This window comes from Homalodisca vitripennis, chromosome 3 (assembly GCF_021130785.1).
Source record: "Homalodisca vitripennis isolate AUS2020 chromosome 3, UT_GWSS_2.1, whole genome shotgun sequence".
In the NCBI taxonomy this organism is placed as follows: domain Eukaryota; kingdom Metazoa; phylum Arthropoda; class Insecta; order Hemiptera; family Cicadellidae; genus Homalodisca; species Homalodisca vitripennis.
This window is the reverse complement of record NC_060209.1, coordinates 121,583,283-121,595,930: the sequence shown is the minus strand read 5'-3', so window position 1 is coordinate 121,595,930 and position 12,648 is coordinate 121,583,283. Positions and strand designations below refer to the sequence as shown.

The 12,648-nt window shown below is 33.7% G+C and overlaps 1 protein-coding gene across 1 annotated transcript in view; it reads right to left on the bottom strand.

The window, feature by feature from the left end:
• Positions 1-12,648, bottom strand: part of LOC124357452 (receptor-type tyrosine-protein phosphatase eta-like) — a 113,475-nt gene that overhangs the window by 20,523 nt on the left and 80,304 nt on the right. The window contains exons 11-15 of the mRNA XM_046809274.1: positions 10,819-11,145; positions 7,584-7,738; positions 4,907-5,051; positions 2,377-2,655; positions 958-1,128 (exon numbers count right to left, since the gene is read on the bottom strand). Of these exons, the coding sequence (XP_046665230.1) occupies positions 958-1,128; positions 2,377-2,655; positions 4,907-5,051; positions 7,584-7,738; positions 10,819-11,145 (1,077 nt within the window). The remainder of the gene's footprint in view (positions 1-957; positions 1,129-2,376; positions 2,656-4,906; positions 5,052-7,583; positions 7,739-10,818; positions 11,146-12,648) is intronic.

Here is a 12,648-nt window from a genome sequence, read left to right as displayed (position 1 = left end):
CCGACACCAGCGCCCAGCCTGGCGAAATAAACTAAGAGTTGCGCCCAACTCGCCTTGTGTACATCAACGGCTGCCCTTCTACGCAGTAATGCGCTGCGCAGAATAATAGTGAAGTCTGATATAAAATATCGAATGTGTTAAATAACTTCTCTTTGAACTTTTTGTAGTTTTAATTAGTGTATAAACCTGAGTAAAAACAAAATTCTTCAAAAAATGCTGTTGATTTTATTAGTGAAATTTTAGTTGGCCTTCAAAATGTGTCACCCTGGGCCTAGGTCCATGTGGCCCATGCCTAAATCCAACCCTGGTTCTGTGTAATTCTGTTAAAATTTGTTTGAATTGTGTTTATTTCGAAGTTTCAACATATATTGAAAATAACATACATATATTTGTATAAATTTATTCCCTTTTTCAGATACTTCAAATGAATTAACATAAACACAACTTAACAAAATTTTACTATCACTAAAGCACTGACCATCATGAAAACAACTAGGTTTTGAACTGTTATACATATGAGTACATAAAATGATTATAAAGAGTGATCCATGAAGATTTACAGAAACTGTGAGAGCTCATTCTACATGTAAAAATAATAGTGTGTTGTACTGCTATGAATAAAAATTCATTTAATCAAACATGTATTTGCTTTCTGTGTACTTATATTTACATGGTTTTGTTCAAAATACGATTTTCTAAAAGTTTTATTAAAAATTTTTATCTGTTTCTTGGTGAAATAAAAAAGTTATTGTCCAAAGATAAAAATATGTGTTTTCCACTCCATTTTTTTTGTATTTGACATGGGTTTTCTCAAAAACTATTTAACTCACAGTTCTGGGACTTGTTTTATTCAAATTATCAGGTCAAAAACCATAAGCAACTATTGAAGTTGTCCCTTAATCTACCTTACAAAAATTTCATAATAATGCCTAATTGGTTTGTTTATTATCTGCTGACCTGTCTGAAACTTGATAGACTGGGAGTCCCGGTATCCTGTAGCAGTGAACGCTCTGATCCGCAGTTCGTAGGCAGTGCCAGACTCCAAGGGACCGTCACAGTAAGTTGCGTAGTCTGTCTCAGAACACTTCTGCGACCCCACTTCCACCTCGACCTCTTCCAGAGATGACGCTGTTGGCATTATGTCATAAACAATACATGTTTCAATTAGCTTAAGATAATATAAAGCACGAATCAATGTTATTAATCTAAGAGTGAAATTTGTTTTACATTTAATAAATTAAGCAAACATTCTTTACAAAAAAGTACTTCTAAGTCAGTAGTAGATTTTTTGAAGAAATAAATTGTAATAAAATTATTATAATTATTGTATATTAAAATTATTTGTAAACAATTTTTATGTATAAATATAAATAAAATTTATTTACCGAAGAAGCACTGTTTCAGATACCAATCTTTTAACACTGCCAAGGGTTAAATTTGAAAATTAAATCATCAAAAGTAACAGAAAACAAATTGTAATAATATACTGATTGATAATTTTTTAACAACACAAGTCTGTTTTATTACAAAGGGTTATAAAAACAAAAACCTTTGATTATGACTTAAGCACACATATAATTATAGCTATGCCCAGGGCCGGATTTAAGCATAGGCAACATAGGCACGTTACTAGGGGCCCACACCACAATTACATGGGATGTCTTAACACAATTATCCTGGGATGTCTTGGTAAGATTTCCCCCTCCTTACCCCCCCCCCCAAAAAAAAAACAAAAAACACCACAATTACAATTACAAAATAATGTCACTGGTCATGTTTTATTATTGCAAAGGAGGGGCGTTTTAGTCAGTACGCGCATCTTGCGAATCCGACACTATCCTCTGGGATGTCTTGGGAAGATTTCCCCCTCACTGTTCTTTAAACTTAAATCTAAAATGGATCATGAGATTGGAATAGCTTTGAGTGACTATTGATCATCTCAGGAGTGTTTATTATATACATGAATATATTGTCTGAGTTTTCAACAGGAAAATGCGTTCGAAGCCGCAGGTAACTGCTAGTAATGTTATAAATATCCGTTATCCACATTTTGTAAGTCTACTTTCCCAGAAACTTTCATAGGTAGACCTTTTAAATCGTTATTTTATTTGTGAAAGTAATATACAAGTATCATCAGTTGGTTGTATTACAAAATGAATAACAATGAAATTACCAACAATGCAAGTTACGTTATTTAGTATCATGTCCCACCAAAAATTAAACTATAAAATTTAGTATGTATATTATTTAAAATGGCCTGATGTGTTTGTACAAAGCACACCTTTAAAAAATAATAAAACAGAAAATAGATCTGTTGTAACTCCAGAAGTACAAAACAAAGGATATTGTAGATGTGTTAGTGTACGTAATAATTACATTGAAAAGGGTTTGGCCAGGGTAGATGAGCCTGATAGGGAGGTGTTGGCCTGGACTGGCGAGCCTTAGCCCAAGTGTTGAGTGTAGACTGTGTTCCGTTTGTCAGCCAACCGTGACTTGGTCCATGTGGGAAACTCTCAGCCACAAGAATAGTGAAGTAGCGGACAGTGCCCTCAGTGTTGGGGAAAGTGTCTCTGTGGATGGTGACCACTGCGGAACGACTGGAAGATTCAACTGGCAGCAAGGACTTGAACTTCTCTTCATCAGGTTCAGCAGGTACTAGAATAAATTATAAAACTTTAATGTACACACTCTGGCCACGAGAATAAAGAAGTAGCGGACAGTGCCCTCAGTGTTGGGGAAAGTGTCTCTGTGGATGGTGACCACTGCGGAACGACTGGAAATGTCAACTGGCGGCAAGGACTTGAACTTCTCTTTATCAGGTTCAGCAGGAACTATAATAAAGTGGAAAATATTAAAATGGAGAGTCTCAGTTCACAATTTGGTCAATTCAAGTAACTAAAGTGCAAAGCATAATTTTAATCCGAGAACACTTTTTGTCATTTCAGAGCTTTCAATAACGTACTGTAAGTTATTTGAAGTCAATGCCATACAATTTTTGAAGGCAGCGTAAAATTTTGGAAAAAACATATACTACAAAACTAACCTGAAACATACCTGAAATTTTATCCTTATTTCCAGTTCTTCTAAGTACAATGTTTACTATTTTCATAAGCAACAGAAAGGAAAATAAAACGGTTTCTTGGTTTAGTTTTTTGAATTATAACAAATTTAAATGCGACAGTTACAAATCTATAGGTACATTATACTACGAAATAATTAGAGAATATCATTATATTGACGTCAACTATACAAAATGTATTAATTTGTTGAATAAATTCTTGATTCTATACTTCAAGCTAATTTACATAATAGTGCTCTATACTAAAGTATGAGTCATAAATGCAGGTGTTTAATCTGCCTTGCCAGAAATTGATATTGTTTAACATTTGTTTTACATAACAGGGATTTATCTTCAAATTGCATATAGTGATTTTTTATACATTAAATTTTAGCATCGCTTTCAACAATTGTATGATAGAATTAATTTTGAATACATTTTATTTCCAAGAAATTGCTTTTTATTTTTACGGTTGATAAAATTTTAAAGTTAGTTTTTTTTTTGTTCTCTTAGGACAAGAAGCTTATAAATTGCACTTAGTCCTGTAAGAACCTTTGCGCTGCTTCCGGAGTGACAGGATATTCAGGATGGGTAAGGTAGGGAGTAGGTGCCGCCTCCTATCGAGATCCATGAGGAAGAATTAGGGCCACTACATCTCAAAGTCATCCCGGAAGAAGGGGAGGCCAGCTCTGAACCAGCCTCTCCAGTCAAAGTAGGCAGGGGGTGGCACACCCTTGTTGAGGTTAACAAGAACCTCTGAGGTAAGGGAACAAACCCCACCAACTCCAACAGTCATCTTCCACAGTAGACTAAACCTATTGAATTGCCCATGAACCCCAGAATCTCAACATTTGCGGTTAGTGATGTGCCACTACTGGACATACATAAGGTTGCCCAGATTGAAGTGGCACATCGGTTTTTGCTGTGTCCAGTGGTGGGTTCAACTGGTAGGTATAAACCAGCCAGAAGTGATCCCTGCTGGGTTTTAAAGTTGGTTAATTATATTTAATTTTTTACTTTTAATTGGCTAATATTTTGTAACGTGTAATGTTATTAGGGATACAGATGAAGATTCCTGCAGGACTAGAACCTGACGTTTAGTGACTCCAATTAGTAATATATGTTATTTTAGGAGAACGTGCTAATTTACGTGGGTTAATCAAAACAACGAACCTTGATTTACTCCGTATTATTCCACATCCATGTTAAACAGACTCTCAAGTAGATCAAACATAATACTGTGACATAAAGTGAAAAATTTCCCTACCCTGTCAGTTATTTAGAAAAATTTCAATTTTTGTTGTTTCTCCTGTACTGCTGCTCCATGAAACTGTTAGTAGACTACACATATTCCAAATCACTCCAACTCCATGATGACATCCCAAAAAATTGAGAAAAGTAAAAATGCCCCTACCTTTATTTGTCGGCAAACCCTCTTGAATTATGTCAAACTTGTAACTTTGAAATAAAGATATAAAACATAACAAAATCAGTTATCCAGAATCAAGGGTAAAACCTTCTTTACAAAAATGCGTACCAGATTTAAAAAATATAGAAAAAAGTTCGATTACATAATACAGCTAATTTTTTAAGGAAAGTGAATAACATATTTAGTTGTAACTATGTAATTTACAGACAGATAACCTTGTTTTGCTCTGTAAATCTTGATGAGGAAATAATTTCTAGATTTTTTCCTGAGAATATAAAATGTAGTCTATGTTAAGTCATTTGCATTTTTCAAAGCATATTAAATAAATAGTTCGTGAAGGACAATAGTTGATGCCAAATGTTGAATTTGACGTTGGCTTTATAAAATAAATGGCGGCAAGAACAACGTGTAGTACTTACTTCTTGGAGGGACAGTGAAGATTTCAGATTTAGGGTGACCATAATATGTTCTATTATAACCAACTGGTATAATTGTTACTTCATAAGAAGTCTCTGCTTTCAGAAGGGAATTGTTGTATACATCATTGTAACTTTCATTCAGGTCCTGAAACATATTAGAAAAAAATATTTTATCTTGTGATAAATATCATTTCTACATAAAAAATCTGAAAAACTGACTTCCTAAACTCATTGGTACATTTATTGTGTTGAACTCTTCCTATCAATGTAGTAAAACAATTACCATTTGCCAAGAACTGTGTCTCATGGTTATATTGGCTATCACTGAGAAAACAGTCAAAGACAACAGGTGAATGGGGTTCATTCATTCATTAATCAAGGGGCGGTCCTAAAACCTAAGCATGTCAGTCAAAAAGAAGGGATTTTACGCTTCCCATAGAGTGAAAATAGAGGTTCAGTACATTCCAGTCTGTTTAAGAAGTTTAACAAAATACTGTAACTTACCAAAGAGCTCCCTGTGAGATATCATACGCTACCTTTGACCAGTATTCCAAAGGCTGCTACTGGAATGTGCATCATTGAGTGTTCTTGAACATCCGCAACCTGCCTTCCTTTCTGGCCTAATGGTGATAGTTTGGAAATCACCGTTATGCTGTTCTTAAAATTAGTTAGGTCTTAGAACTTCTGTACTTTGTTTATCTTGCCTGAAAATATAAAAATTTTTAACTTTTAGCTAGGAACGCAACATTTGGAACATATCCATGCGTCATGAACATCCAACTCCCGGAAATTTCAAAACATTGTCTACTGAGTTACTTCTTATAAAAGAATGAATTTCAGGGAGCCTCTGCAACAGTTCTAACTAATAATGTATGATGACACAAAGATCATTTAATATAACATTATCACTAGAACACGACCTTGATCCTAGTAAAAAAAATTGTACACATTAATACTAAAACACTAGAGTATTAAAATATGGAAATGTTTAAATAATGTGCTGCCCATATGAATCAAACCAAAAGTATGTTTTTACAGAATATTTAATTGGAACCTTTTTCAGAATTTTTTCACTATGGTTTAGGATTTATATACAGATTTCATCTGAAGGAATAGATATGATGCCCTTTCCATGGGCTGTTAGTACTTTTGAATTTTTTTACTCACATATATTTTGAAAATATTATTTTGTAGACAGTATTCATAAAAAGATTATGGGACAAATTATTTAGGAAATATTAATTAAAACACAATTTTTACAGTTGTTATATAAATTAAATTAGTATATTGATTGAAAACAGTTTAGGACTCAAAACGAATTATTTGTTATTTAGTAATGGTTTTGGTGACGTTTGAGCCAAATGACTGATTATGAATGGCTTGAATATACAGCAACGTACGTTTTTAATTTAGTAACATAGCTTGTATGATTTACTTACAAACACAAACTGGGTTAATTACTAATATTACAAATACAGTAAACATACTCAGTATTTGAAAGGCAACGTAAACTGATATTTGAGTTTCTGGAGCAACTCTAAAATATGACAGCCGATTTAACAGTCACGATTAACAAAATTTTGCTGAACATCTTCATAGGCTATCCAAATGTGCATTGACATTACGTTTTCAAATTTTCATAATATATTTATTAATTTGTGACTATTATTATTAATTCCAATTTTGTTACGTTGGTTAATATTTTTATAAATTCATGGTTGAGGCCAAGTCTCTAGGACCAAAACGATGCAATTATTCAAAATATCTGGTATATTTTAAAATTGAATACAATTTTCTTAATTATAACAAAGAACAATATTGTCAGCATTGAACACTTTTTGAACTTATGGGGGAGGGGGGAGTTTCAGAGAAATAATTCCTACCAAAACGTTACCCATAAACTATTCTTGATATCTTGTATCCAAAAATTACCTAGAAGTTTCCAGTTTATTAAACTGAACTTAAGAACATGCTGTGGAACAAATGTTGACTTAGTAAAATTAATTAATTTTCAAGAGAGTTCACATAGGACTGGGAATATAAAGATTCTGAGTCCTCTGTTGGAAACAGTAGAAACAGACCAATTTGTAAAGGCCAATTTGTTTCAGAGGTAGAGGACATTTAAATATCAATTGCTCCCAGAGATGGCTTGCACCCCAGTTGTAGATCTGCTGCAGAGTTCTCTAAAGATTTGATGGCCCATTCGACTGCAAATTTCAAGATATTATACCATAAAATTCAATCATATAACTACAATGGAATTAAATCTTAAACCTTGTGTGACCAGTGTGTCCAAATACAGTATATAACATTAAGTCAATACTGATGCTTGAATAATGTAACATAGATTTTACATTATTTTAAATCCACCCTTCATACTTTAAAATAAGTCTACTAAATAGTGGTTGCCAAACTAAACATAAACTTTTTATAAAAATAGAGGATTTGGTTCTTATTGTTATTAAAAAAATATTAATGGTACTTAAGAGGGGGCAGTAAGGGGAGATTTAGTATCTAATACACAAGGTGTGCAACACTGCTAAAACTTCTTGACTATCCTATTACAACCTATTCAGATTTCATTCAACACATTTTACTCTACTTCATTCTAGCAAATTATAATATTTCACAATTACTTTAGACATTTCTTATGACAGAAATAATTAAAACACCTCACCCTTCCCTGTTGTAGGTTATGATGGAGAGTTGTCGAACCATTTAACTGAACCAAGAACTGACTGAGCGGTCCACCTGTGTTGCAGGGAGGGAGCCACCACAGTTTTGTGGAGTTCTGTGTCACTGTTACACTCATGTTGCGGACCGGCTCGGACACTAGACAATAGATGTGTTAATAATGCTTCTATATAAAACATTATATTTGGTAAAAAAACAATGAACTAGCAGTATAAAGATTACACCAAAATGAAATGTTCCTAAAAGTGAAAATGCAAAAATATAGGTTTTAAAAACATAATAAAAAATGGCACTCATAGTTTAAATGTTAAATTTTCTTCCTTTATCCTCAATACTAAGCAAAATTTTTGCTTATCTCCATTTACTTCTTTAGATAACATTTGATACTTCGCTTGAATATTTTTACAACTAAAAATACTTTATATATAGTTATTTTTTCTATGTTTTGCAATTTAAATGTTACTGAGAAGTAATAAAATATCAAGATGGTGGCTATTTTTACGTTTTTAGGTGTATAGAACACAAACAAGGTAATTAACGTGCAATAAGTTTTGATTGATTCAAGAACCAAATGTGGTATGAAGGTATTGGTAATATAAGACATGTTTTATACAAGATTATAAACCCAGCAAGATTTGGAAAAAAGTTTAAATATGGCAGCTGCTTATATTTTTACATCATTCGGTGTGGAATTCTACAATTCTGCCTTTTAAAGATCTCAGAATACTTTGGAAGAATGCCTGCTAACTTTTGTCTCTTGTGATTCCCTAAATCGAAAACAACACTTCATTTAAATATATAATTTTCTTTGTGTGAATGAAGGGTGCTATAGCTTTTCTGAACACTATAACCTCAATAAATGTTAATTTGGATCATCTAAGAAATGAAAAAATAAGGAAAGATTTCCAACTTAAACTGTCAAACCGTTTCCAAGCCCTAAGTAACTTAGCTCAAGGAAACCCAGAGGAAGATAAAATTGAAAGGGGCTGGACAAACATAAAGGAAACCCTACAAAACTGTGCAAAAGATGTGTGTGGAAAGAATGAAAGGAAGAACAAAAAACCATGGTTTGACGAAGAATGCAAAGAAAAAGTGGTGCAAAGAAAGGAAGGGAAAGAGACTTGGCTCAACAGGAAACAGGCAAGAGATAGGGAAGAATATAAAAAACGCTCAAGAGAAACGGTAAAAACACTCAGGAGAAAAAAGAGGGAATGGGTGAACAAAATCCTAGAGAAAGTGGAACAGGATAGGACGGCAAACAATAGCAGAGACTTTTATCGATCGGTGAGATTTTTCAGGAAGGGATACAGCCCAATGCCATATGGAATCAAAAACAAATGTGGGGAACTAGTGATACAGAGCAAAGAAGGGATACAAGTATGGCAAGAGTATTTTAAAGATCTCTTGAATGTAGAAGCATTGGAGGAAGAGGAAGAGGAAACCGAGGAAGTATATCAAAATGTGGAACCAATGGTCCCAGATCCAACACTACAAGAAGTAGAAAATGCAATCAAGGAATTAAAAAACAATAAAGCTCCAGGAGAGGATTCAGTATCATCAGAATTGATTAAAGCAGGAGGGGCAAGACTAGCGAAGGAGATTCACAAATTGATTCTGAATATTTGGGAAAAAGAAGTGATTCCAAATGAATGGAAGGAAGCGATAGTCATCCCTGTCCATAAGAAAGGTGACAAAAAAGAGTGCACCAACTACAGAGGAATTTCTCTCCTAAACTGTACCTACAAAGTGCTATCAAAGATTTTACAAAAAAGATTAGAGGAGTATACATCCAATATGATAGTGACCACCAAGCAGGCTTTACTAGAGGTAGATCAACTACCGATCAGATATTTATACTGAAGGAGGCAATTGCCAAATACCATGAATTCAATAAATCCTTTCTATGCCTTTTTATTGATTTCTCCAAAGCATATGACTCGATTAGTAGAAGAAGACTCTGGAAGATTATGGAAAAGTATGGAATACCCAATAAATTAATAAACTTGTCAAAATCATGCATATCAGGATCTAGATGCAAGGTTAAGATAAATGGGGAAATCTCGGAAAAGTTTGATGTAAGCACAGGCGTAAGACAGGGGGATGGATTGTCCCCATTGCTATTTAATTTAGCTTTAGAGGAAGCATTACAAGAAGTAAGACAAACAGAAGCTGGAATTACAATACGGACCAAAATAAATGTTTCTTGCATTTGCGGATGATGTTGCAATAATAGCGAAGAGTAAAGAAGAGCTGGAAGTGCTGGTCGCAAAACTCCTAAACCATACACAAAAAGTTGGTTTAAGCATAAATGAAGAGAAAACCAAAATAATGGAGTGTTGGAGAACAACCCAAATAAACAATGAGAATAATATAGAAATAGAAGGGCACAAATTTGAAAAAGTAAACAACTTCACTTATTTGGGAGTAATGCTGACGAATAATAATGAAGAAGACATGGAAATACAACAAAGGATAAATGCAGCACACAGAAGTTTATCAGCATGCCACAAGCTAATAAGCTCTCAACTACTATCACACAAGACCAAACTCCGTATATATAAAACCATTATAAGACCAGTTCTGTTATATGGCTCAGAAAACTGGGTGTTAAGTAAAAAAAACAGAAAAACGTTTGATAGTATTTGAGAACAAATTATTGAGAAAAATCTATGGGCCAACCCTTGAAGATGGAGAGTGGAGGATAAAGCATAATGTGGAGTTGAGGCAACTATATATGGACCCAGACATAGTGGCCGAGGTGAGAAGTAGGAGAATGAGATGGGCTGGCCATTTACTAAGGAAGGAGGACAACTCCTTAGTCAAGAACGTCCTTGTAAACAATCCGGAGGGCAGAAGACCACCAGGAAGGCCCAAGCTGAGATGGCGAGACCAGATCAGAAGAGACATAAGAAAACTGGGAAGAAGGGAAGAAGAGGCAATGGATAGAGAGATCTGGAGGCAGTGTGTTGGCGAGGCAAAGTACCACCTTGGGTACCAGGAGCCACGGCAGTAAGTAAGTAAGTTGACCTTAAGGCCAAGAGTAAAGGTCTGAAACGGAACCAACATACATTAGCCCGTTTATTCGTTGAATAGTGACAGTATGGAACTTCGTGTTAGAGATCTACATTTATGTGAGGAAAAACGCTTTGTTAAACATAAATAGTTGAACAACTTGAAATAGTTTTATTGTTCATTCTGAGAGCGAAAAGTCAACTCACCTCCACTAAGAGTTTCAGAGGTAACAGGCGTACTGGGAGGTCCGGAGCCACCATTCATAGTCTTGGCCACTACAGTCACCTGGAACTGCATGTCGGCTGGCAGTTCTGTGATCACCGCAGTCGTCGTAGTTCCGTTCACCACCACCTGTAGAGGCTGGAGGGTTGACAGCTGGCAGCCTGGTGCTACCTTGTACCTCAATGTGCGGTTCTGTAGTACAACAGTGTAGTTGTTGAGTATTCCACTCATCTGGTCTGGAGGATCCCATTGGACTCGCACTTCAGAACTCGAGATGGCAGTCACTGTCACATTTTTCGGTTGGCTAGGAACTTAACAAACGTATATGTTTGTTTAGTATACCGATACTTATGGATAACCTCAATTTAAACAACAAAGTAAAAACCAACAAATATGTACACAAAATATATCAATTTTGATCTAAACCATTAAAGGATTATGAAAGCTACATATATTTGTTTTCATCCAACCAGGTATTATATTATGTTTTATATAGAAAAACATTATGAGGCCAAAATGTTATAATAATCACTATATGTACATTGAATGAACAGTAGAAAATGTGATAAATATGGACTCTACTAATTCTTATAATCCATTTGAAAATTGCCATCTACAATGTATAATACATATCTGTATAGATATAAAATAATGGATATACTAGCGATTTCCTTTGCTTTAATTCAATTACCACCAATCAGGTAAAACGGAATCAGGTTACGGTTCAGGTTTGCTTTTTCCTGCTGACTCGTATACCACTACTGAAATGTTTTGTTGATAACACATTATTAATGTTTCAACAATTGAGTAAACATAAAAAGGAATAAAATTTAAAAATAGACTAGAATATATATTTTTTACTTACAATCCAAGAATATAATTTTCCAATTCTAGAGGTTGTGGTTTTTTGTTTTACAATTCTGTAAAACAACATTTTAGTGCACTCTACATTCTCTTCAAATGTGCTTGATCATTTCTTTCTGAGAACCAGAAATGCAACACATAAAGAGACTTGTTCTAATTCATGTTATATACAAAAAACATGGTGTAAGAAATGATAGGTGATAAGATATATAGAAGCATAGTGCAGCCTAATATGAATGGTCTTACTTCATGTTTTTCCAGCAATCCTTGCATAAATTTGCGTATTTGAATCAAATAGGTCCTTTATGTATTTATATTTAGTTCAGAAAAAGTTCAGGATGTGTGATCCAATATCCTTTTAATTTTACAAGATATAAGGTTTTGTTAAAAACTTTCCTTAAAATATCCAAAATTGTTTTAGGGTGTTGCGATGATTCTTCACATCATTATTATCTCTATTGGTAGCATCCTGATAAAAGAATGATATCATTCAACTATTAGCACAAAATTGAACATATAGAATAAACTTGCATAATTAAGAATCAGCATTGGCATTATGTCAGATATCTTAGTCTTCTGCTCAAGTAAATTTGAAAATTTATTTCTAACTTCGCTCGATTTAAGAATCAAGATTCTTTATTTGTCATTAGATAACAATTCTGTTACAATCTTCAACAGCATGAAAACAACACAAGTAGTAGAACAAAAATAAATCAAAGTAAATAAAATTAACATTAAAAAATGTTAAAATTTGATAAAATAAGATTACAACATTATTTTGTATTGGTAAAGCAGAAGAGAGATTACATAATCAGTCTATAATACTTACTTATAAGAATGATGAAAATTTCTTTTATGAGCACAACAAATAAAACTATTATTATTTATCTATATATAAAAATGAATGCTTGTGTGTTTGTTCTTTATAGACTCAGAAACTATTGGACCGA